The sequence below is a fragment of the Trichechus manatus genome, unplaced genomic scaffold (genome assembly GCF_000243295.1).
Source record: "Trichechus manatus latirostris isolate Lorelei unplaced genomic scaffold, TriManLat1.0 scaffold00189, whole genome shotgun sequence".
NCBI lineage: Eukaryota > Metazoa > Chordata > Mammalia > Sirenia > Trichechidae > Trichechus > Trichechus manatus.
In genome coordinates this window covers 3,985,154-4,012,376 of record NW_004444125.1, presented here as the reverse complement: position 1 = coordinate 4,012,376, position 27,223 = coordinate 3,985,154, and the positions used below count along the sequence as shown (strand labels likewise).

The 27,223-nt window shown below is 39.5% G+C and overlaps 1 protein-coding gene across 3 annotated transcripts in view; it reads left to right on the top strand.

Moving 5' to 3' along the window:
- LDAH (lipid droplet associated hydrolase) overlaps window positions 1–27,223 on the top strand; it is a 155,955-nt gene that overhangs the window by 116,684 nt on the left and 12,048 nt on the right. For all 3 annotated transcript variants that reach the window (XR_002825796.1, XM_023741765.1, XM_023741766.1), the window contains one exon: window positions 14,271–14,353. Coding sequence is in view for 2 of the 3 variants with exons in the window: in XM_023741765.1 (XP_023597533.1) it covers window positions 14,271–14,353 (83 nt within the window). In the remaining variant the exon portion in view is untranslated. The remainder of the gene's footprint in view (window positions 1–14,270; window positions 14,354–27,223) is intronic.

Genomic DNA, 27,223 nt, shown 5'->3' with positions numbered 1-27,223 from the left:
AAATCCAACTTCAGCCTTCAATAATTCATAGAAGTTTAACCTAAAATTCAACCATGAAGGAAAAATTTTGGGGGAAGTTAGTATTAGGATTTAGGGCAAAAAATGATTAGATACAGTACTAGGATGTCATCTGTGGTCTAAAATTAAATGGCCCAGTAAAGGTCTTCTTATTTTTTTAAAAGAAGAACTTTTACACATCTTTTAAAATTATCTGTCAGTCTGAAAAGTTGCATTATTTTGAAAAAATTATACAACACCTTGATCTATGTTTTTTACTTTGGTGAACTCAGTATCACATAGGTAAGACTCTCTGTTTACAGACTCAATGCATGATCACGATAACCAGGGTTCTGGCTTATGGAGAAACACCTTCTTCCAAATTATTCTAGTTTCATTAGAAACTTGAGAATGGGGGAATTAGTTTTTTAGCTCTGCTTTTCAAATTGTTAAAAGCCATGTTAGGCCCCATTAAGAAAGATGAGAAGCAACCTGGAAAAAAATTAAGGAACTGCTAAAGCATTTCTCCTTGTAAGAAGACTTCGTCTGGGTTTCTGTGACTGTGGTAAAGTCACCATGATTAAGTTCTGCTTAATCTTTTGACCAGCCCTCCTGGTTTATGCCTCTCTGAGTGCCGAGCCCTTAATCTACCTGAGCAGCTCTGTGTCAATGGAGCTCTGCTGCAGTGTAGTTAACCTCCAGGTGGTTAGATCTCACAGTCTGTCCTCAATCCCAGGGACTTCACAGCCAGGCAGCCCTGCTTAGTGCATAGCCCCCTAACTGGTGACATCCCCCCTCCCCACCGCGCACATACACACACACGCACACACATTCAGCAACATCTTGCTAGCCTCGGGACTAGTCAGAAGATGTGCTAGGAGAAGTTGTCCTTGGAAAGGCTCTCTATCAATTAGCTCCCACCTCTGTCTCCTCTCAGAGAAGCCCTAATATATATAAGTACCAGAGTCTGACAGGAGTTTAAGTACAGTGTTAACTCCTGTTTGTAATCTAAAACACTGAGAAAATTCAGAGGCCCTGTATTCACTTGTATCAGCTAGGATGGAGCTTGGCTATACCAAAAAAAGAAAAACAAACAAACCCATTGCTGTCGAGTCATTTCCAACTTATAGCAACCCTATAGGACAGAGTAGAACTGCCCCAAGGAGCAGCTGGGAGATTTGAACCGCCGACCTTTTTGTTAGCAGCCTAGCTCTTAGCCACTGCGCCACCAGGGCTCCTGGAGTTTGACTATAGAGACCAGAAAACTAAATTACAGTGGCCTAAACAGATAGGCATCTATTTTTCTCATGCACCAAGAAATCAAGGAATAGGCAATTCAGAGGTAAATAGCAGCTCAACAGTGCCATTCTGCACTTGGGCTCTTTGCACATTTCTATCCTGTCTTTCTTCACACATAGACCTTTATCTTCATGCTCGTCATCTCATGGTCACATGATGGCTCCTGCACCTTTAGACCTCATGTATGACATTTAGGCAGAAAGAAGGGGAAAGAAGCAAAAGACTTATTCCTGTCTTTTTATTTAGAAAGAGAAGTCCTCCCCAGGAACTTCTGCTATAGATTAGTAGCCAGAACTATGTCACACCCTAGCTGTAAAGGATATAAGGAAATCAAGTGATTTGGCTTTCCCATGTCTCTAGTAGAGGAAATCAAGGAAAATGAAGTTTTTTTATATTGGTTTTTGGGTAATCACATAGTATCTACCACATCCCTACTCCAAGATGGTCTTGGATCATCCATGGACTTAATCACAGAATACCCTACCCACCAAACACGTAACTAAGGCAGTTAACTCCATCCCTACCCACCATAACTAAAACTCACTGTAGCCATGTCCCTCCAGAATGTCTTTGGACTTCACAAGTCCTAGCAAGAGAACCTCAGACTGAGGTCTACAGTTTACTTCTTAAGTATAGAAGGCCATCTTCAAAGCATGTCTTAATGCACATATCCACATTGGAGCCTCTCAGTTCCCATGATTAGTGTTGTTATATTTTTATTTTAAAAGGAGTTAAAATAAAACTGTTAGTGCTATTTTGCTTTTTTTGTGTAGTTTCTAGGGGCTGCTTTTCCCCAGCCACCCTCCCATCATGGAGGTGAATATGCCAAAACCTTTTTTCTAATCCAGAATATCTTATAATGAGCACTTTTTTAAGAAATTGATTTTTCCCTGTAAACATGGTATACACCAACTCCTCAGTTATCAACGCGGTTAGGTTCCAAAGACCAGGTCATTATGTGAAAATTGGCGTTATGCAAAACTGGAGGATGACAGCATCACATCACAAAATATTATGTGGGATGCATATGTCTGGACTCTGGGGGTAGAATTGGTGGTACACCAGGTATGCTGCAACTTGTGCTGGCACCTGAAAATGAGGTATTCCCATGAACAGGGAATCATCACGAGAAATTCAACTTCCAGATAACACATAGGAACCCAGAAATAGACTTACAAGGCTTATCTCCCTGTACAAAAGCCAAAAGAGGCAAAAATTTTGTGCAATCACACCTCCAGGATGCACCAGCTCATACAGTACCCTGTAAAAACAGTAATTTGCAGCACACACTCATTTCTTCCAGCAGCACATACTGTCAGTGGGCCAGTAGCTTCCCAGTGACCCGGAGAAGCGGAAAATGTAGGTGAGCACTGTATGTTCCACTGGTCGTGAATTAATGCCAGACGTTCATCGTTAATGTGCAGAATAGTCGGATAGTAGATTTCTTTACTGTTGACGTAAGTGGGAAATGTCAGATTAAGTGAGGGGTAGATGTATTTTGGATATATAAAATCTTTCAGCCCTTTTAAAGAAAATCAAAGTGACTAGAAGTAGTATCTTGATCAGATTAGACCAGCAGTTTCAATCACATTTTACACATCCACGTATGGTAGACTTTCTGCTTCCAGAATTTACCTGTTCTAATTAAACCATGCCCATCTCCAGTAATTCCCTTTGCTTCAGCACCAACAATCCTCTGTTCCTAGCATGATGACAAAGCCAAACAAAGGTAAAGGATTCTATGGCAGAATCTTACCAGTGGCGCTAGGCCACCTACTGCCAAAACAGCTAGGACAACTTGGCTTCCCACCACCAAGCTCTACTTCAGCAGAGCTATTCACGCATCTTTCCAAAACCTATTTTTATCATCAGTTGTGGTTTTACTTCCCTGTCCATTGTCCCTCGCTGCTCTAGTCAGTGTTCACGTGGCCTACTTCCTGGGCAGTCTTTCCAGAGACTCTTGGACTGCCCTTCTTGCCTGTAATTATTCATCCCAGTTATAAGCCAGTACCTGCCAGCTTCACTTACCAGTGTCAGTGTGCTTCATCCCCCAGCTCTGCCTTCCGTTGCGATGTCAACTCCTGGACCACTTCAGAGAAGGCTTTTCCTGCTGACCACCACCACCCCTCCCAAAAATAAATAAAGACACCAGCCCAGCTACTTCATCCCTCAGACCCTTCCCATTTATTTTACTTAACTCACCTGATAACCTGCCATCACCCAAAGCACTCTCTCTGATAGGCACTAGAGAGAGAGATGAATGAAATATAACTCCTGCCCTTAAGTTACTTGGAACATTTTGAAGGAGACAAATGTGAAGAATCTTAATGTATCACCGTAAGAGCTATCATAAAAACAGATACACAGGGTATGCTGGATGAGTAAGGGAGGCAAAGAGGTTAATTTGTATTTAAAGATGAGTTGGGATTTTTCCAGACAGACAAAATGGCAAGGGGCATTCCAGGCATCAAGATAGTCTGAGCTGAGTTGAGTCATCTGTTGTAGATTATGTTCACAGGGAGAATTCAGTGATACCATTTGACCTGTGAAATGGATGCCCTATTGGTCTTCCAACTTTAGCTCTCTCTCAAGTACTTCAAAACCCTTCAGCCACCCTTCTGTAAGTTGAAGTCCTATAGCACTGTTTGAACATTATGAAGATTTCAGAAGATGATGCTGGCAAATAAAATATAGAATATTAGATTCCTCAGTGAGCCGTTTTGAAATTTACACCTATATTTAAATTTGTAATGAAGCAAAGTAAACAATTAACATTCTTCTAAATAATTTTCATTCCTTCATGTTTTTGTTTCCATTATTTCTGCTACTGAACATTTCCTTTACTGTGAACTCTGAATTCTGCTGGATTTCCAAGAATGCTGTTGAGAGCTGTTGCCAAGAGAAGTGTGTTTTCCCCTTAGGAAATTACACTTCTATTTGGTATTATTATTTCTGATCACTGTGTTGTGTTATGAGCATTTCTGAGGAATGACAGAGATGGCTTCCTTGAAGCAAAGAATTAACTGGAAAGGAAAATGGTGTTATATTTTCTTTTTTTAAAAAAAAAAAAAGTATACTTAGATGGGAAATTATCAAGGGGAAGGAAAAAAGAGTAGGAATAAAGGTGGGGTGGGATAAATTCCGTAACAAAAAAATTTACTTTCAGAAATTTAAGACTCCTTTAATCTTTTTAATTTTTTAACTGAATTATTAAATTATTTGAATTTAAGTTATTTCAGTTTTTAAGCTTGTTCTAATTCAAGAATGACATACAGAGAAAAGTCCTTAAAACATAAATGAATGCCTCCACAAATTGTTAAAAAGCAAACTCCCATGTAATTGCCATCCAGCTCAAGAAATAGAACATTGCCTGGTGTCAGAAGCCTCCTTTGTGCCCCTGCCAATCTCTACATATTCTGTCCTCCCAAATATAACTACTGTCTTGAATTCTACAAACATTATTTAATTTTGCCTGTTTTTAAACTTTACACAGGCAAAATTATACAATGTATACTCTTTTGTGTCTGGCTTCTTTCACACAGCATTGCTTTGTAGTGTTCATCAGTGTTGTTGCATACAGTTTTAGTTCTATGATTTTCATTGCTGTGTATTGGATGAGTGTACTACAATTATTATCAAACAATAGCATTAATACCACACACAAGCAAAATTTTGCTGAAGATAATTCAAAAATGGTTACAGTAATACATGGACAAGGAACTGCCAGAAATTCAAGCCGGAATCAGAAGAGGATGTGGAACAAGAGATCTCATTGCTGATGTCAGATGGATCTAGGCTGAAATCAGAGAATACTAGAAAGATGCTTACCTTTTTTTTTTTAATTGACTATGCAAAGGCATTCAACTGTGTGGATCATAACAATTTATGGATAACATGGCAAAGAATGGGAATTCCCGAACACTTAATTGTGCTCATTTGGAACCAGTACCTAGACTAAGAGGCAGTTGTTCGAACAGAACAAGGTTTTAAAATCAAGAAAGCTGTGCATCAGGATTGTATCCTTTCACCATACTTATTCAGTCTGTGTGCTTAGCAAGTAATCTGAGAAGCTAGAGTGTATGAAGAACATGGTATCAGGATTGGTGAAAGAATCATTAACAACCTGCGATACACAGTGACACAACCTTGTTTGCTGAAAGTGAAGAGGACTTGAAGTACTTACTGATGAATATCAAAGACTGCAGCCTTCAGTATGGATTGTACCTCAGCATAAAACAAATCCTCAAAACTGGACCACTAAGCAACATGATAAATGGGAAAAAAATATTGAAGTCGTCAAGGATTTCATTTTACTTGAATCCACAGTTAACGCCCATGGAAGCAGCAGTCAAGAAATCAAAGGACGTATTGCATTGGGCAAATCTGCTGCAAAAGACCTCTTTAAAGTGTTGAAAAGCAAAGATGTCACTTGGAGGACTAAGGTGTGCCTGACCTAAGCCATGGTATTTTCAGTCACCTCATGTGCATGGGAAAAGTGGACAATGAGTAAGAAGACCAAAAAAGAACCAAAAAAGAATTGATGCCTTTGAATTATGGTGTTGGCGAAGAATGTTAAATATGTCATGGACTGCCAGAAGAACAAACAAGTCTGTCTTGGAAGAAATACAGCGAGAGTGCTCCTTAGAAGCAAGGATGGCAAGACTTTGTCTCACATACTTTGGACATGTTATCAGGAGGAACCAGTCCCTGAAGAAAGGACATTATGCTTGATAAGGTAGAGGATCAGTAAAAAAGAGGAAGACCCTCCACAAGATGGATTGACACAGTGGCTGCAACAGTAGGCTCAAACATAGCAACGACTGTGAGGATGGCGCAGGACCAAGCATTGTTTTGTTCTGTTGTACACAGGATCGCTATGAGTCAGAACCGACTCACTGGCACCTAATAACAACAACAACAACTGTTGATGGAGGTTTGGGTTGTTTCCAACTTGGGACTGCTTCCAAGAACATTTTTATACATGCCTCTCTGAACTTGTGCACATATTTCTGTTGGGTATTTATCTAGGAGAGGAAATGCTGAGTTCATATGGCATGCGTATGTTCAGCTTTAGTAGATAAATGCCAAATGATTTTCCAAAGTGGTTGTACCAATTTACACTCTCAGCAGTGTATGAGAGTTTATGTTGCTCCATTTGCTCACCAATACTTGGCATTATCTGTTTTTTAAAAATCTGGCCAATCTAGTTGTGTATAGTGATATCTCATTATGTACATGTATGTGTGTTTAAAGGTATTTTACTTTATTTTGAGATTGTTTGTTCTTAAGCAGATAAAAGATTTTAATTTTTTTAAAATTTGATAATGTTATTTCCTTATAAAGGTGGAAAAGCATATGAATAAAAATGTGGCCATTTCTTGTGGCAAACAATTTGTGAGTCCATTTGACACTCACAGTGTTGTGAGTTTATGTAGAGTAAGTACTATTTCTTCCTTGAATATTTGGTAAAATTTACCAGGGAATTTATCTTGGCCTAGAATTTTCTTTGTGGGAAAGTTTTTAACTACAAATTCAATTTCTTTAATAGATATAGGACTATTCAGGTTAAATAGTTCTTGATGAGCTTAAAATTTATATCTTTTAAGGACTCTGTCCATTTCCCTTAAACTGTAGAATTTGTTGGCATAAAGTCAACAAAATGCCTGACTGTCTTTTTGATATCTGTAGACACTACAAGAATATTACTTCTCTCTTTCCTAATACTGGTAATTTATGTCTTCTCATATTTTTTTCCTGATCATTCTTGCTTATCAGTTTTATTGATCTTATCAGAGAGCTAGTTTATGGTTTCATTTATTTCCTCAATTATTTTTCTGTTTTCTATTTCATTGATTTCTGCTCTAAACTTTATTGAATAATTTCCTTTACTCTGCTTGGAGCCCTGGTGACATAGTGGTTAAGAGCTCAGCTGCTAACCAGAAGGTTGGCAGTTCAAATCCACCAGCTGCTCCTTGGAAACCCTATGGGGCAGTTCTGTTCTGTCCTATAGGATCACTATGAATCAGAAATGACACAGCGGCAATGTTCTTTGGTTTTGGTTTTTTCATTCTGCTTACTCACTATGAGTCGGAATTGACACCACAGCAACAAGAGCAGGTGTGGTTAATTTGCTTTTTTTTTCCTAGCTTCTTTTTTTTTTCCTTTAAATTTTTTTTTATTTTGTTGTTGAGAATATACACAGAAAAACATACACCGATTCAACAGTTTCTACATGTACCATTTAGTGACATTGATTACATTCTTCGAGTTGTGTAACCATCCTCACCCTCCTTTTCCAAGTTGTTCCTCCCTCATTAACATAAACTCACTGCCCTCTAAGGTTCCCATCCAACCTTTTGAGTTACTGTTGTCAGTTTGATCCCATATAGATAGTTCTTAAAAGAGCATAATGCTCAAGGCAAACCTTTGTACTAGTTAAGCTAAACTATTGTTCGGTTTTAAGAATACTTCAGGGGATATTTTTGATTCAAGGTTCATCCACCCTCGATGGCTCCATAGAATCTAGATTCCATGAGAATTTGGAATTCTGTTCTACATTTTCCACCTTTTGATCAGGATTCTTCTATGGAATCTTTGATCAAAATGTTAAGTAATGGTAGCCAGGCACCATCCATTTCTTCTGGTGTCATGGCAAAGAAAGCAGTTGTTCATGGAGGCAATTAGCCACACATTCAATATCCTGCTTCTGTTCCTGACTCTCCTTCTTCCTCTGTTGTTCCAGGTGAATAGAGACCAATTGTTGTGCCTTGGAAGGCCGTTTGCAATCTTTTAAGACACCAGGCACTACGCAGTGAACTAGGAGGTAGAACAGAAGCACTAAACATGTTATTAGGCCAGTGAACTGGGATGTCCCGTGAAAGCATGACCCTGAACCTCCAAACCAAGGAACCAGATCCCATGAGGTGTTTGGTTGTACATAAGCAGGCTCAGCAGCTACTCTTTTTTTTTTTTTTTTTGGTCATTGTTGTAAATATATCTAATTCAATATATTTATCTGTCTAATATATCTAGTTTCTTAAGGTGAAAACTGAGGTCATTGATTTGAGACGTTTGCTCTTTTCTAATGTAGGCTTTTAGTGCTATAATTTTTCTCTAAATATTGCCTTTCAACATCCACAAATCTTGATACATTGTGTTTTCATTTTCATTCAGTTCAAAATAATTTCTTATTTCCCTTTAGATTACGTCTTTGACCCAGAGGTTATTTTGAAGTGTGTTATTTAGTTTTCACATACTTGGGGATTTTCCATGTATCTTTCTGTTATTGATTTCTAATTTAATTCTTTTGTGGCCAGAGAACATATTTCGTATGGTGTGAATCCTCTTAAATTGACTGAGACTTGTTTTATGGATATGGCTTATCTTGGTAATGTTCTGTGTGCACTTGAAAAGACTGTATATTCTGTACTTCCTGGGTGGATTGTTCTATAGATGTCAATTAAGTCAAGTTGGTATAGTATTGTTCAAGTCGTCCGTATATTTACTGATTTTCTTTCTACTTGTTCTATCAATCATTGAAGAGTGTTGAGATCTCCAACTGTAATTGTGAATGTCTGTATTTTTCCTTAGAGTTCTGTTAGTTTTTGCATCATATATTTTGAAGGTCTGTTATTAGGTGGAAACCCTGGTGGTGTAGTGGTTAAGAGTTAGGGCTGCTAACCAAAAAGGTCAGCAGTTTGAATCCACCAGGCGCTCCTTGAAAACCCTATGGGGCGGTTCTACTCTGTCCTTTCGGGTTGCTATGAGTTGGAATTGCCTCAGTGGCAGTGGAGTTTTTTGTTTTTTGGGGTTTTTTTTGTTTGTTTGTTTGTTTTTGGTTATTAGGTGTATAAACATTAAGGGTTTTTATGTCCTCCTGATGAATTGACCTCTTTATCAGTACGAAATCACCTCTTTATCTCTGGTTGTTATCCTTTGCACTGAAATCCTTTTTGACTGATGATAATATAGTCTCTCCACCTTTCTTTTGACTAATGTTAGCATAGTGTTTCTTTTTCCATCCTTTTACTTTTAACCTACTTACATCTTTCTATTTAAAGTGCATTTCTTATAGGCAGAAAATAGATGGATCTTTCTTTCTTATCCACACTGCATTTTGATTTGGGTGTTTAGATCTGTACTGGATTGAATAGTGTCCCCACAAAATTCATGTCCACTGGGAGCCTTAGAATTTGACCTTATTTGGAAATAGTAATTTGCAGGTGTAATTAGTTTAAGATGAGGTCATACTGGGTTAGGGTGGGCCTAAGTCCAAGGAAAGGTGTCCCTATAAAAAGGCCACGTGAAGACACAGATGAGGCACACGAGGAGAGTGCCATGTGACAAAAGAGGCAGGAATTAGACTGATGCATCTACAAGCAAAGGAATGCCAAGAATTGCCGGCAGCTACCAGAAGCTATGAGGCATGAACCAGATTCCTTTCAGAGCCTCCAGAAGGAACCAGCCTTCTGCCATCTTGATATATAATTTCTGTTTGTCTCCTCTGTCTTTGTTCCATTTTTGCTTTTTTTTCTGCCATTTTTTGAATTAATTAGGTATTTTTTTCTAATACTACTTCATCTCATTTGTCGGCTTATTAGCTATAATTACTTGTTTTGTCTTTTTAATTGTTGTTCTAGGGTTTCTAATATATGCCATTAACTTTCACAGTCTACCTTCAAATGATATTATACCACTTCACATATACCATAAGAACCTTAGAGCTGTATACTGCCATTTCTCCCAGCCTCCCCCGCTCCGCCAAAAAAAAAGACAAAACCGTTGCCATTGAGCACTTGTGGTATTGTTTGTGATATTGTTGTCATTCATTTTACCTCTAAAATATGTTTTTTTTTTCATTCAGCAGTTAATTATCTTTTAAAGATATTTAAATAATAGGAAAAAATGTATTTTGAATTTACCTACATAGTTGCCATTTCTGATGCTCTTTATTCCTTTATGCAGATCACATTTCCAGCTGGTATTATCTTTCTGCTTGAAAGATTCCTGTTAACATTTCTTGTAGTACAGTTCTACTGGTGATTAATTCCTTCAGTATTTATATGTCTAAAAATGCCTTTATTTTGCCTTCACTTTTGAAAGCTGCTTCTACTGGCTATAGAATTCTAGATAGACAGTTAGATTTTTATTACTTTAAAGATGTTGTCTTGTGAATTATATTGTCTCCAGGAATAAATCTGTCATTTTTAATCTTGGCTCCTCTGTATATATCTTTTTTTTTTCCCCTCTGGTTGCTTCTAAGATTTTCTCTTTACCACTAATTTTAAGCAATTTGATTGTGATGTACTTTGGCATAGTTTTCTTCATGTTTGTTGTGCTTTGGGGTTCTTTGAGCTTCTTGGATTTATGAGCTTATAGTTATAGAAAATTTGAGAATTTTTCAACCATTATTTCTTCAAATATACAGTGTGTGGCCTTTTGTGACTAGCTTCTTTCACTTAGCATAATTCTGTCAGGGTTTATCCCTTTTGTAGCATATATCAATACTTCATTCCCTTTTATTGACACATATTCCACTGTATGGCTATACTACATTTTGTTGATGCCCCCTTAATTTTGAGATTTTTCTACTGTGGCTGGTAGAAATAGTAGCTATTTTCAGTCTGGGGATTGTTCTTCTGATCCTTTCAGATGGTTCTTTGCCAAGCTTCTGGTAGTTTCCTCACATAATTGTGCGGAGGATCACTAGAAAAGCCTCCGACAGGAAAAAAGTAAAGAATCAAATAAATGACCCTAGAGTAAATGGAGATAATCTGAGAAACAGAAGAACTTAAAAAGCTACGTATTTTCCCCCAAGATCAGAGAAAGTATGTTGGTAAAATCTATTGGATGCTTTGAGGGAGGAATAATTAGAGACTAAGACAGACCCCATTCGAATTAAAAATAAAATTGCCAAAATTAAAACTTCATTAGAAGGTAAAGTTGAGATTAAGAACCAAAAAGTACAACAACAACAAAAAGGAGTTAGAAATTAAAATAGAAAATGATAAGAGTCAGTAAGTGAGAACAATGAAAACGAAGAAGAAGATATTATCAACAATGTAAGAAAATTTCCTAGAACTGACCCACACAGTGAATTGAAAAATACCCACATCAAGGCAATATCATCATGCAATATTAGAATCTGCAGTAATATAGAGAAGATCTTAAATGGTTCCAGAATTAAAAAAAAAAAAAAAAAGCCTTCAAAGGAATAAGAAGCTGCATCAAGCTTCTCATCAGCAACACTAGACTCTTAAACATAGTGGAGCAGTGTCTTCCAAGTTCTGAGGAAAAAATATTTTCATCCTAGAATTCTTTAGCCAAATATCAGCCAAGTGTAAAGCGGAAAAATGACTTTTGCAGACATGCAAAGACTACAGAAGTCTTTCCTGTAGTATGCTTTTCCATATGAAGTCACCTAAAGATAAATACTCCCCTAAAAAAAAACAGGAAATCATGAATAAAAAAAGAGAATAGGACCCCATCCCCTAGCTCTTCTCCTGCCTCATCTCCTACCCCTTCCCCACCCACTTAATCCTTGGCAGCCACTTTGCTGTCCTTACTGTTCCTCATATACAGCAAGCCATCTCCCACCCTCTTCTCTCTGTCTGGAATGTTTGTTCCATAGATAACTGCATGGGTCACGTCCTCACCTCATTCAGGTCTTTGTTTAAATGCCACCTTAACAGAGAGGCCCTTCGCATACACTTCACATAAAATAGGCAACTGCCGTCTTTGCACTGCCTACCTCCTTCCCTTGTCTTATTTTTCCCATAGCACTTGTCACCATCTGACTATTACATATGTGTTTGTCTGTCTCCCTGACATCCTCCTCCCACACTGAAATATAAGATTAATTAACATGCAGTTTTTTTGTCTGTGTTCATTGCTCTATTTCCAGTGTCTAGAACAATGTCTGGCACATAACTGGTGTTCAGTAATTTTCCAATGAATAAACAAATGAATTGGTTAATTAATTAACTTTGATTTAAGGAAGCTGTGGGAACAACCCAAGAAGGTAGCAAAAGGGAATCCCAGGATGGCAGACAGCTATGTAGTAGGCCTAGAGGACAGCAGTCCAGATTAGAATAGAAGGTCCAATGGTCCTGGACTGGATATCTCCAAGGAAAAAAATTACTCAAAAGAATATCTGGGTAGAGAGTTTACAAGAACAAGTGTGGACAAATATTAGAGGAAGAAGAAAGTTATGTACATTGCTGGGGGTTGGTGAGTAATTATTAAGAATGGAAATGTGGTGCCATACACAGCTTGGCTCAACAGTAGCAATATTTAGATGTGCAAAATGACACTGTTTACAGAATTTTAAAAGGTTAGACTCAACCTATATAGAGATAACTAGTGGAAGAACAGTTAAGAGAGGCTTCCTCTAGGGAGTGGGTCTAGGGGTTAGAAACAATGCAACAAGGGATTATTGCTTTTCACTATAAGCCTTTCTGTATTATTTGATGTAAATTATACATAGTGTATGTATTACTTTGATAAAACTTTAAACAAGGAAAGGAGAGGCAAAATGTAAAAAATAATAATCTAGAACTAAAATTCCAGATGTCCCTGTGTGGCACAAATGGTTAAGTGCTACCAACCGAAAGGTTGGCGGCTGAAACCCACCCAAAGGCACCTTGGAAGAAAAGCCTAGCGATCTGCTTCCACAAGGTCACAGTTTTGAAAACCCTATGGAACAGTCCTACTCTGACACACGTGGGGTCACCATGAGTCGGAATCGACTCAACAGCAACTATAACAACAACAACGACAGAATTCAAGATAATTTAAATGAGGGAAAAGGGAAGGCATGGAGAGAAAGTGCAGATTTGCTGAGGGCCTGCCTTGTTTGGATGGAGAGATTAAGGCTGTGATTAATACTAGACAGCAATAGAAAAATAGACATTTTTACATGGTTTTAGGCAAGGCTAACTACTAAGTGAATAAAAATGAAATATATGCTTCGAGACTGTTAACAAAAGGAGATTAAAAAAAAAACAAAGGAAGGAGCAAGTGAGGGAGGGAAACTCATCACATTAAAGAGGGTGAGAAGAAGGTCACACATGTAACAAGAAAGCATAGCACGCACAAAGCAAGATGGTCAAATTATCTTTCATCTCAATATATGTGAATATATATGCTAACCCCCTTATTTAAAGACAGAGGCTTTCAAATAGGATTTTTCAAGAAGTCTACCATTTATATTCTGATTGCCATAGACATACTTAAAATGACAAACAGTGGAAAATTAAGGGAAGGACAGATAATCAGGCAGATACTGACAAAAAAGAAAGTAAAGTAGCGATAATTATGCCAGTCAAAATGGAATTTAAGGCAAAGTAGTAAAAATTTTCTCGCCAGTAGAAGAAAGCGACGTTTTGTGTTATCTCTGGCTTTCTTCCTCTGTCCAGGTACTTGACATCTTGGAAGTGAGGGTCACTTCGCTCATTTTGCGATCAGCATAATCGGACTAACCTTTACTGAAAACTCTTAGAGATCCTTTCAACATGTTTTAAAATAAACATCATTTTCAGTTGTTTCCTTTTTTAAAAAATGCCAGCATAGCTTTGTGTTTGTAACTCTTCATGCAGTTTCCCTGGTATACATGATTTATCTGAAACAACTTATGCTTCTAATTCTTAAATCATTATAACAGCACGTACTTCTCAGGTACAGTTACACATACATGTTATCGCCTGTGTTTTCTGACATTATGTTGTCATACTGCTAAACTTTCCTATCAAGAAAGCCAAATAAGGCCGAGAGTAAGTTTTTTTGGTAAGACATGCTCTGGTTTCCAGAGACTAAGCATGTTGCCTGACTCACATGCTTCTCCTTGCCTCACTGATATCTCACATCAGATATCACTTGCCTAAAGAAACGGAGGAATATGAATTTATGAAAAATAATTTGACATTTGTGTTCTGTATATTCTAACCGGCTCTTTTTTTTTTTTTTTTTAAATGTAGCAAATGCTGCCTACCTTGGGGGCCAAGAAATGGTGCAAGTGGTGGAGAGAGACAACGAAACCATAAAGAAAAATTTATCTAAGGTAATCACTTTCATGCTGTGAGGGAGTAAGAAAGGAGATGGGCAGGAGTATCTACTGAGGATCAAAGACTAGAATTGTTAGAATATGTAAGACCTCATGGGTTTGGAGATTAGATAGAGCTCTACTTCTAGTTAAAATTAAAGTAATTCTTGAAAGTTGCATAGAGAATAAAGCTAATTAAACTTACTTAAATATATTTTACCGCCTGTTCTTACTGAATTTATTTTCAAAATCAGTACTTTTCTGTTTTATCAATGCATTTCAAATTCTCTAGGACCTTGTACTAAGAAGATTCTCAATAATACTAATAGAATAAATGAATGAGTTACGTTAAAATATAAATAAAACATTAGAAAAGAACTAATATTACATGTGACCTGATGACTAGTGAGTCTGTCTTTCTTATTCTGTAACCCATTTTAGTAGGAATGTCTAGCTCTAATATCAAGACTAGTTTTCTATACAAGCAGGTGCAGAAAGGCACAGATTGAAGTAGTCAGCATTTGTGAGTTACTGCTGCAAATGCTAGAATCTTACACAAATGCATGTGGAAGCACCAATCTCTGAAACTTTAAGAGAACCATGGTTTAGAATATGTTTGAGCACCCTAAAATTCAGGCAGCTTTGGTACTTCTGTGGCATCATTTGTCAGTCTCTCCATCCAGAACAGAACAGCTGTGTTAGTACAATATACAACATATGGTTATTTGTGGCTAGCTTGAATTGAGATACGCTGTAAGTGTAAAATACACGTTGGTTTTGGAAAACTTAGTATAAAATATTGAATATTTTATTAATATTTTTGTATTGATTACATGTAGAACGATAATATTTTAAATGAAGGAGTCCCTGGGTGGTGCAAACAGTTAACATGCTTCGCTGCTAACCAAAAGGTTGGAGGTTCAAGTCCACCCCAGAGGTGAGGTGCCTCAGAAGAAAAGCCTAGTGATCTACTTCGAAAATATCAGCCACTGAAAACCCTTTGGAGCACAGTTCTACTCTGACACACATAGGGTCGCCATGAGTCAGAATTAACTTGATGGCAACTGGTGCTTTTTTAATATATTTATAATATGAATATATTATTAAAAGTAAATTCATCCATTTCTTTATACTTTGATAAATGTAGTTACTAGAAATTTTAAATCTACATATGTCGCTTGCATCATATTTCCTTTGCAAACAGCAGTAGTCTAGAGCTCTGCACTCAGTGCTGAGTATGACATCTGCCAGGTACAATGAAATGATCCCTACTGAGTTTCCAACTCTTACAGGACCAGGTACCAACAATCTGCAAATAAAATCCTAGATACCCTACTGGGTTTAGGATTCCTTCATAAACTTTATAAACATAAAACTGCCTATAATGTTAATTCATATTTCTGTAACCTCTCAATAAAATTATTAAAGCAAGAAATGTATATGTCCTTAAAAAAATTTTTTTTTTAGAATATTGATCTGTAGCAGCTTCACCCATTGAGGATTTTTTAAAATGCTAATCTGCATCTTATGGCCATTGTGTTCATCATATTTCTAAAAGACAGTTGGTCAGAGAATGAAATTTTGAAACCAGAAGGAAGCCCTCACTAACTGAGTGGGACCCCAGGAGGGACCTGCGCTTCAGGGACAAGGAAATACAAGAAAAACAGTATTTTATTTTTCAGTTAATTTATAAGTGACTCTGTTTCAAAAATGCATTTTAAGTTCTCAAGTTTGGAACTTTATGAAAACAACTCACCTCCCAGTTAATAATGAGACGCAGATACTCACTTCCAAAGTTCACACTTGCTGAATAGGTAGACCCATCTTGTGTCAAAGCCAGTCTTACCACCTGTAGGAGCCAGCTGCTGTAAAATACTTGTCATTTGTGGGTTCTGTTTATATGTTGTGCTCAGAAGGAGGTCAGAGAAAGGTGCTAACTTATTCCAGTCCTAAGTTAAATCCATATGCAAGTGTAATCATTCCCAGATAGGGGTCTGGTTTGCTAACTGTGTCCGGGCTGTAAGGTTTACTGCAACTTTTATGGGAGAAATATGAGCGTCTAAGGGTAGATGGCAGACATTTCAAGGTTAGTATTAATGTACATTCAGAGGAATAAACTTTTCCCACTACAGGGAATAGTTTTGTTTTGTTTTGTTTTTAAGACAGCATTAAATGTACTTGTGAAATTTAGGAAAGCAAGGCATTGTTTAATTTAATGATGCAAAGCTACCTTGCCAAAATAGGGTCAGTGCAGTTAATTGATTATCCCCTTCTACCAGCTAAATTTGAGCTCTCCACTAGAATAATACAAATCCAATTCCTAAATGAAACTAGAGAGACAGGAAGTTTATTGCAGCTTTTTTTCTGTAAGGAAAAAGAGGAAGCATGCTGTAATTTAATATTGGTAAAACTTGAATCAGCATAGTATGTCCCAGGCTGCTCAAGAAAGTAAGGAACCTTGAAAGGGTGAATAGTTGTAGGAAGATAGTCGGCCATTGCCTCCTGCCTTCCAAAACTCTGATAATTAGTCAGACTTGAAGACCAATTCCCAAAACTAGAAATGTCCCTATTTTATATATTCTAGTCAAGGATGCTCTGCCCATTTCAGCCCAGACACAGGCATTCAGCGACTTCATACCTAGCTGGACTGGCTAGTGTGAACAGTTTTTGAGACACAAGTATTGGAGTAAAAATCATTCAATATATCTGAATCATTCAACTTAAAACATTTGCACCATCTAGTCAGGAAGCCACAAGGAGTTAGGCTAACAGTAGCCTCTCTACTGTTACATGAAGGAGCCCTGGTAGCACAACAGTTAAGTGTGCGGCTGCTAACCAAAAGATTGGTGGTTCAGACTCACCCAACAGCTCCACAGGAGAAAGGCCTGGCAATCTGCTTCCATAAAGATTACAGCCTAGAAAACCCTATGGAGGAATTCTACTTTGTCTTACGGGGTCACCGTGAGTCAAAATTGACTCGAGGGCACCTAATAACAGCAACACCGTATCACGCAGACGGCCTTCTGATTGTTTTTCCTCCCCTGGAAAACGATCATTCGATAATCAGCAGCTTTGCTTCTAAATTCAAATTTTCTACTACTGTATTTCTTTTATCCACATGAAGAGAGCTTTTTATCTTCTTCAGGAAAATGTGCCTTTTTGACTTATGAGAAATCTCGTGGGCTGATTATCTTCCCTCCAAAGTCTAGAGACTTAATACACAGTATTGCACAGTTGTGTATATTTGCAGTGCTTCAACATTGTATAAAGTTATTTCCCTTTCCTGGAGCAAATATGTCAGACTAATAGGTGTTTCCAATAGAGTATACCATGATTTATGGCACCATGGGCTGTGTTATTTCTTCACCTGACTAAACCTGCTTGGCTCCAGGGTCGTCTCCAAGAGGCCTTTGCCTTCCTCAGCTCCTGGTTCTGGTCGGGTGTCCTTCCCTGGCTTCCATGCTCCCTATGTGGAGTTATGATACTGCAGTTATCACACACAGTCTTTAAACAATCAGCCTCCCCCTCTCTCCCACCTTGAGGTAAAGAACTGTGTTTTTCTCATCTCAGCATCCCCTGAGGTCTAGCACAATGCATACTACAGGGTAAGCAATCCATAAATGTGTGATACATGGATGGACAGAGAGACAGATGGATGAGCAAACCATTAGAGTATAGATTACAAACCTATGTCATACCAGAGAGTTTGGCTTTCTCATAAAATGTATGGACATTTTCTCAGATTAATGTTTTTAAGTGCATAAAATACATAGGGTTATAGAAGAACCAATTATACTGAAATATAGTTATCAAAATATTTTGAAAACAAATTTGTAATACGGTAATATGTGCATCTTATTAACACATTGAATCATAGGATAGAGTATCTGTCACAATAACTAGTAAATTCGTAGTGATAAGCATAAATAATTTTAGTTGTCTCCAACAAGTTTACTGTGATTTGAAAAGATCTGCAGTAATCTCCCCTTATCTGTGGTTTTGCTTTCTGTGGTTTCATTTACCCGCCATCAGCCACAGTCTGAAAATGTTAAATGAGTACTAGGTGATGAAATCTCACGCCATCCCACTCTGTCATTCACATAATTTTAGTTCTGTATACTGTTATAATTGTTCTGTTTCATTTAATATTAGTTATTGTTGTTTGTCTCTTACTGTGCCTAATTTATAAATTAAACTTTATCATAGGTATGTATATATAGGACAGAACATAGTATGTATAGGGTTTCAGGCATCCACGGATGTCTTGGAACGTATCCCCCACACATAAGGGGGGGACTACTTTATAATCATAAATGATGAGTATAGGCACTGCTGATACTACTCTGTTTGTTGCCTGTATACGTAATTGAAGGAAATACTAAATTATAGTTAGAGATTAACAAAAGTAAAGACGTACTTTTTTTTCCATCCAAGTTTACATACTCCCACTTCTATCCATGGACCTGCATGACTCTGTAGGCCTCAGATGAAGAAGCCTTGCATTGGAAAAACTGGAAAAGATTAGGCAGCATGATATTATGGCTCAGGCACTGGCCTGAGATCAAGAAGCCATGGTATGCTACACTAAACAAACTAGGCAGTTTTGAGTTGTTAGGGAACCGTTGAAAGGTTTAAGCAAAGGAGTAAAAATCAAGGGTGATATTCAAAATATTTGACCACCATATGACATGGCCACTTACCAATCAGAATATATGCCAGGTGATATGAACAACCAGTAGCCCTAGGAATGTGGTCAGATTAACAAGTGAGAGGGATTATTTGGAGAGAAGTGGAGGAATATTGGAAAAGAATGAAATTTGAGGCAGCTAGACTATTTAGAAGGCTTTTACAAGAATCAAGGCAGTGGGATTGGGGATGTAGAGGGGATAGAATTTGGAGATATTTAGGAGGCAGAATCAAAGGCACTTAGTACTAATAGGATATGAGAGAGTGGAAGATGGAGGTTTCTGAGATTATTTCTCTGTATCTGAATTTGGTAATAAGGTAGGAATATGGAAGGAGAAGCAGCAGCAAGTTGTGAGAGATGGTTGAGAAAATAATTCATTTTGGTACTTGTGTTTGCAATACCTGTGGGACATCCAAGTGGACACACGGCTGTAGGTAGCTGGATATGTGGGTATAAAGCATGAAGAGTAGTCTGGGCTGAATTTTTATTTGGGAGTATGAGGATATAGTTGAAGCCGTGAGTATGGGTAGTATTAACCTAAGAGAGTATGTGGAATAAGGAGAGAAGACATCTAAAGATTGATCCTTGGGGAGCACAGCTAAAGGGTTAGGAGGAAGGATGGAATAAACCAAGGGAAGAGAATCAACTGTACATTTTCACCACCCCAATCCCAGTATTCATCCAGGAGCCTCTGGGGTGTGCTCTGCTTTATGAGGCACCTGGTGTGTTTGAGGCAAATAGGAGGTCAGCATTCCCTTGTTCTGTCATTGTTCTAAACTATAAGGGGATGGATGTCTCATTCATAGAAAAGTAAATTAGTGTTTCGTTTATAAACTTGAAGTTTCCATTTAAAACTCACCTAGGAGGGAAATTCTAAACTGCCGTGACCATCTCTGGCCCAGGCTTATGGGAACAGCTGGTGTGTGCTACTGCCAGACTGAATCTGAACATCACCATCGGTCTTTAGGAGTCTGAAATTGTTCCCAGAGGGAACACACAAGCGCAGCTTTCTGAGGAAGGTAGTCATGGGTGGAGGGGCTGCCTGTAAGACAGTGCTGCCCTTGCCCCCAGAGACCAGGCCAGGGCTATAGTGTGGTTTGGGAAAGGAGCAAAGTGTCCTCAAGAAGAGGAACCCTCTTCTATCTTCCCATCGTTCTCAGCCTACCTTAGCCCAGAGGTACATGTTGCCTTTGGGAACAAACCTGTGCAGTTTTTGCAGATTTGAGCATGCAAATCCTTCTGACATGCACATGTCCTTCTTGGTGGAGCATAGGAAGTGCTGCCTGGACCAGCTAACCACGACTGCCTTTCTTCCAAGCCTCTGTCTGAAACTGATTGTGTTAGTTCTGGCTGTTTAATTTGAAGCCTGTTCAGAATGTCATAATCATCCTGGAAATAGGTTTGTTTTTATCTCAGTCATTGTGACCTTGAGAGCTTCATTTTGGGCAATGGTGCTAACATACGCTAGAGTTGTCTACTAGAGCATGATGGAAAAGAGGTAGTGTGCTGCAGTGCAGACTCTTCAGAGTCACAGACCTAGTTCAAACCTCAGCTCCACCACGTGCAGAGTTATGTGACTGGTTAGGTTACTTGACCTCACTGTGCATCCTTTTTTCATCAGTAAAATGTTTTAATAATACTGTCTGTTCACGTGCAGTTGTTGTAAAAAATGATGCTGTAATTCATTTCAAGACCTTTCAACAGTGCCTGGTATGTACTAAGCACTCAGTAAGTGTTGGTTATTACCATTATAAAGTTAGTTATATCCTAGATGTGTCTCTGAGTACTTTAAAAAGACTATTTGCCTAACTTTTCATCCCCATCCACATCCCTTCCCAGATAATTTCATTCTGCAGTGAAAGATTTTGGCAATATTAAGGTATGTGGCCAAGAGACCCTGGAATGCCCCAATCCATCCTAGATCATAGCCATTGCTCCCTGTAAGATGCCTAAAGGAGATGTTGCATGGAAACAATGATGAAAGAAAACAAAGCTGTACTTAATTTTTACCAGGATTTGGGCACAGTACCCAAGTGCAGAGAATTCTGATCAGTGAAACTGGACCATTTCCCTAAATTAGTTAAGCAGGACCATTCCATCCCACCTGCCAGTTTGCTTTTTAGTAGATGGAGACAGAAAGGTTTAAGCAAGGATAAATTTACCCCCAGTGCCTGGTACTCAGCTGCCTCACCAGAGAAAAATAGAGGTCCTGGGCCTGCTTTTCACTCTAGCCCCATGGAAGAAAGAGACAAAGCTAGTCACTAGAGAGCCAAGTGACTTCCATGTGGGCGTGAGTAGGTTTTGACCCTTTATGCTTTAGGTGCACAGAAAGGAGAAGGATGGCCCTTTGCAAACCTTTTGATGCATAGCTGTCCAACCACTGGCGATTGTTCCAGTCGGTAACCTGGTTGGACCTACTTCTCCTCCTTGGGAGTTTTGATTCCCACCGCTTCCCTGGATACCTGCAGAGGGGAAGCAGGGTTCAACGGACATGAAGTATTAGGTTTTCACCTCTACCCTCAGCTACTTTTTTTAAATTCTTTGATGATTTTAATTCTCCTTATTTTCTCAAGAGTGGTAATTGAGCCAGTTAGAGATGAAAGGAAGCAAGGTAAATTGGAAATTAAATTTTCTATTTCTTTAGCAAGTCCTCAAGTCCTAAAAAGGGTTGCTTAGACAGACTTCAGTGATATTTTAAAGTTTTGTGGCTTCTTGTGTTCCCTAGAGGAATATGATTTTTAACTGAAGGAAGATGCTTATAGAATAGGTTGCCTTCAGAGTTGCAAGGTAGAGGCTTAAGTGCCTTTAACTTGAAGGGAAGGGAAGAAACAGAAGGCAGTTGGTGTAGTCCAGCTTGTTCTGGATTCTCCCTAGACATGGAGATGCATTGCAGGACCTAACAGTGTGTACCCTGAGCTCAGGAGAGCTGAGAATTAAAGTCAGGACAGGGAACTCTAGCTGGCAGGCAGGGGGCCTAGATGTATGGGTGCTAATTTTCTCTCCCTTGGTAAGCAACTGGCTGCTTTTGCTTCTTTGACTAAAAAAAAAGAAAGAAGAAAAACTGGCCAGGTGGGAGTTATTTCAGAGAAGGAAAGAAAGAGTGGAGAAAGCAGGAATGACATAATTTTTCTTGACCTCTCAAAATAGGGCAGAGAAAATGTTTCTCTTCACTGAGCATCTGCATCATTCCTTGTTGGCTTTTTTTTTTTTTCTTCTGTGTGTGTGTGTGTGTGTGCTGGCTGACTGCTTTCCCTTCCATACCACGTGATAGCTCAGGACACTCTTTCTAAAGACAATAGCACATAAACGTAGCTGGGAAGCCCATTAATTTAGCACCCAGGGAGCTACAGCTCTCTATGAAATGCAAACACAGCCCAGGAAAGCAGTGGGCATTATCTTTGCTGCTGCAAGAACCCAGAAGCTCACTCACCCTATGGCACTTGCTAGGATGAGAAGCAACAGTGCAGAATGCTGGGGCCTTCTATTGTTTTGGAAGATACTTGATCAAATGCCACTATAGCCTAGGAACCAGGTCTATTTACAAGTAAAAGGAGGTGAGAATCCACTCTACTCAGTGAGCTAGGTGTTTAGTGGTAGCTTGACAGGGGATGTGCTTCACTGTTTATTTGATTCTTGACTTATCTTCCATCCAATCCATCTTTCCCTGGGATCATTTTAGGGGAATACACACACACACACACACACACACAAAAACCCGTGTGTGTGTACGTAATAATGAATAACATACATAATAAAATACCTTTGCTTTAGGTTTAAAAAAGTTTAATACTTACTTATTCTCTGAGCCTGGCTTATGTCAAAAGCAGCTCATTAGAAAAGATATTTTAAGGTCATGTGGCTTCTTTTCCCTCTGACCTAGGCATAATTCCCACTGTGGGTAAGAATCTAGACAGATTTTTCCCTACCATTGTACAGTCTAGGTCTAGGAAGTGCCTTTGTCATTGTCATCTTCATCATCATCATCATCATTATAGCCACTATGCTTTCAGAGTACATACTATGTGTCAAGTACTTGCATACTTTATTTTCTAATCCTCACCACAAACCCACAAAAGTAGCTATTTCTATTCCCACTTTACAGATGAGGAGCAAGCACAGAGAGGTTAAGTAACTTGTCCAAGGTCACAAAGCTAGTGAATGGAAGAATTAAAATTCCAGTCTAGGTGGATATGGCTCAGGACCTAACTCTTAACACTCCATGCTGCCTCCCTGTACTGAATATGGAGCTTGAGTAGTTTCACAAATTATCTTACCGTAATATATAAAGCCTTTATGAGAAGCTCTTTCACTCGGAGCATGATACCCTGAGAAGCCATTTACCATTGTGCTCAGGTCTGTACTGTATCAGGAAACACACTGCCCAAAGACCACCTGAAGGTGTAACGTCCTTCAATTTAAGCCCTAGAAAGATCTAGTTTATTGCGTACTAAATAATGCTCTGAGGAGCTTCTACAATTCGGTTTATTCATACGTTAACAAAAAATATATATGTGTGTTTCTGAAACTGTGAAAATCTTTCATTTTATTACCCCTACCACTCCCATGATGCCTGTAGTCCTTCTGGACCGTTGAATATAGAGAAGTAATTCACATGGAGATCTTGGTGGCTTTTAAAATTTTGAACATTTTAAGAGGTTGCTGTATCACTGAAAGTGATTTTTGTTAATTATTAGCTGAATCAAATATGTAAACTTGGGTCAAAAGATGGTTTCTAATGTTTCTTCTTACACTATAGCCTCTGTTAAAACCAAAAAAACAACAACAACCCCATTGCCATCAAGTTGTTTCCGACTCATAGCAACCCTATAGGACAGAATAGAACTGCCCCATAAGGTTTCCAAGGCTCTAAATCTTTTTGGAAACAGACTGCCACATCTTTTTCCCGCAGAGTGGCTGGTGCATTCGAACTGCCAATCTTTTGGTTAGCAGCTGAGTGCTTAACCGTTATGCCACTAAACCAACCAAACCTGTTGCCGTCGAGTCGATTCCAACTCATAGTGACCCTATAGGACAGAGTAGACCTGCTCCACAGGGTTTCCAAGGAGTAACTGATGGATTCAAACTGCCGACCTTTTGGTTAGCAGGGCTCCATTGTGCCACCAGGGCTCCCAGGGCTCCTTGTATCCTCTGTTAGTTAAGCATAAAAGCCAATCGCTAAGAATGTATACTGAAACAAAGCTTTGTTGACTCCCTCAGGGCAGAATTAGGGTTTTCCTGCTTTGGCCTCTCACAGTACTTTGTCCATCTCTCTGCCTGTCGTGGTTTAAGGGCCAGTCTGCACGCGCCTGTATTCTTCACTCATCTGTGAGCTTCTCCAGGGCACACACTCTTCCTTATTTCTGAATTTCTACCACTCAGCCCAGTCATTTTTGATGGAACTGCTTGATATCTGTCAGCTTCAATTTCTGTCCAAAAGTACCTGTTTTTAGACTAAAAAAAAAGAAACACATGAGAACAGACAAATGTGGCTTCAGTGTGGGGACAAGCTGCAGGTGTTGTCAGGGACATTTCAGCAGTAATGTGTCTCATTAGGGGCACACTGAAGAATTAAAAGGAAGTATGTCTACAGGCACGGAGGCTATAATGACCATAATTCTATTTTCCTGCAAAAAACACGTGAAAAGCAAAAATGCAGGCACGGGAAATCAAAATTTAGAAGAACTGAGAAAATTGAATTTTTTGTTGAATAAGAGAAATGGATTATTTAGCATGACAACTATTTGTAAACACAGAAAGAGGTCCACCTCAATAATACGTACTTTTTATCAACAGTCAAACCAAACCAAAACCAAACTCGTTGCCGTCAAGTCGATTCCAACTCATAGTGAGCCTATAGAAGAGCATAGAACTTCCCCCGTAGGGTTTCCAAGGCTGTAATCTTTACAGAAGCAGATTACCACATCTTTGTCCCTTGGAACAGCTGATGGGTTCAACCTGCTGACCTATTGGTTAGCAGGCGAGTACTTAACCACTGCACCACCAGGGCTCCTTTATCAACTCTCACACATATCCAACCAAGTGTCAAGGAGAAATAAACTCTGGGAAGTAATTTGTTTTCTTGTAAACCTTTGAATGCAAACAGCCTGCTGATAACCTGAGATTCTGAGTGAAGGATGCCAGTGTTTTCATGGCAGTTCTCGCCCCATGGCATACAGAACCCCAGAAGAATGGCATAGACTGGTGGAACCCCTGAGACTATGGCCCAGGCAGCCTTCAAACTTGGAACTGAAATCAATCCCAGAGATCTCACATTATAGCCATACAGTAAACAGGCCTATAAAATGAACAGTAACACCAGTGAGGAATGTACACCTCAGAACAGTCAACCTCCCAGACCTAAAAGGCAGCATTTGCTCAAAAGCAGAGTTCAGAAGGAAGGTGAGAGCAGAAAAGCTGGGCGAATGGACCCACGGAACCCAGGGAGGAAGCGGGGAGAATGCTGAAACATTCAGGGGTTTGCAAGCAATGTCACAAAACAAGCTGTATGTAAGTTATTGATTGGGAAACTAATTGGCTCTGTAGACTTTCACCTAAACCACAATAAAATGATTTAAAAAAAAATTGTAATAAAAAACAATTCCAGGTTTAAAACAAAAAGAACTGCATAGACTCTGAGAAGGTTTTAAATAAAAGTAGTTGGTTTTGTTCCTGTCGTTGATTATCAAACTCAGTTAGCTTTCCTATCCAGCTTAGGGTCTCCCAGGCTTCAGATTTCATATTTTCATAACGTGGTCAGTTCTCTGTTCCTTGTAAATAGCAGTAAAAGGCAGTGGTTAAGAGTGTTGTCTTTGGGAGGCAGGGCCAAGATGGCGGAGTAGTCAGACGCTTCTGGTGGACCCTCTTAAAACAAAGACCTGAAAAAACAAGTGAATTGATTATATATGGCAGTCTGGGAGCCCTGAACATCAAAGGCAGAGATGAGGAACCGGATTGAGTGGCAGGGGGAGGGAGAGACGGTTCGGAAGCAGCAAGGAGTTGCCAGACCTGACCCAGCGAGAGCCTGAGCCCTTCAGGCCTGATCAGCTCGAGAGTGAGCGGTGAGGCAGGCAGGCGGCAGTGCTTGGAAGGCACATTTTCTGCACCGGGAGAGACCCAGCGCCAGAGAGTCTACATGGCCTCCCAGAACCAGTGAGAAGCAGCCCTGGATCAGTGAAAGATAAGTAATTGCGTACAGCCTAACACACAGATCAAAAACATCCCCCTTAGGGAAAAATCTCTCTCCCATTTACCTCCCTGCTCCCTGCTCTGCACTAGGTCCCAGACTTGCTTCAGCAATTGCCGAGTCCCCTGGGCCAGAAGTAGGATCCGTCACCCGCCCCGAGCCATTCTCCCTGCCTGGAGAGTGAACAAATTAACAAACAGTGGAAAAAATAAACTGCCAGCTCCCCTAAGCCAGGAACCCAGGGTAGACACAGCTCCTTTGCCTAGGCACAGGCATAAGAGATCCACGGACTTCGAGTGCCTTTCCCCCTGCATAGACTTGTGTGGGCCCATTTCACCAGCGTAGGCCCTCATTACTGCAGTATAACAGGGTATATACCAGAAGTCTAACTTCAACTGTTTCAGCTGTGAAGTGGCAGGTTCTTGACATTTGACACTGCTCTGCCCATTAAGCAGGGTCTTCACCTACCCACATCAGCAGCCTGAGGACTGGTGGCTCCACCGACACCACCTAGCCACCTGTGATAGGAGCCCACGAATAAGAGGTGCCCCCCAGTCCTTACAGCCAAAAGCATTGGGTGCTCGTAGTCTGGCTGCAAAACCCACCCATCTGCATGCTCTAGGAAACAGGGACACGCCTTCCTCCTGGACACTCGGGGGCAGCCATCACCCCCCCCACCTTGATCAGACTGTGGCCCCCTGCTGCAGCCAGAGGCCTGTGCCTACACCAGTCACCCATACCTGTCTAGGATGTAAGTGAGAGCCTACACCACACACTTGGTGGCTATCTACCTGGGCACGTGAGCTAAATCCATACAGGAAGAGTGGGCAGGCTTCTGAGCTCACATACCTAGTAACAGATCTAACCACCTGGTGACAGGACATTAGAGCTTCAAAGGTGCTAATAATCAAACTAGCTCATACGAGCAGCCTATTCGGGCATATCAAAACAAAACAAGAAGCTAGGACACAGTAAGCAAACATAAAATAAATACAATAACTTATTGATGGATCGGAGA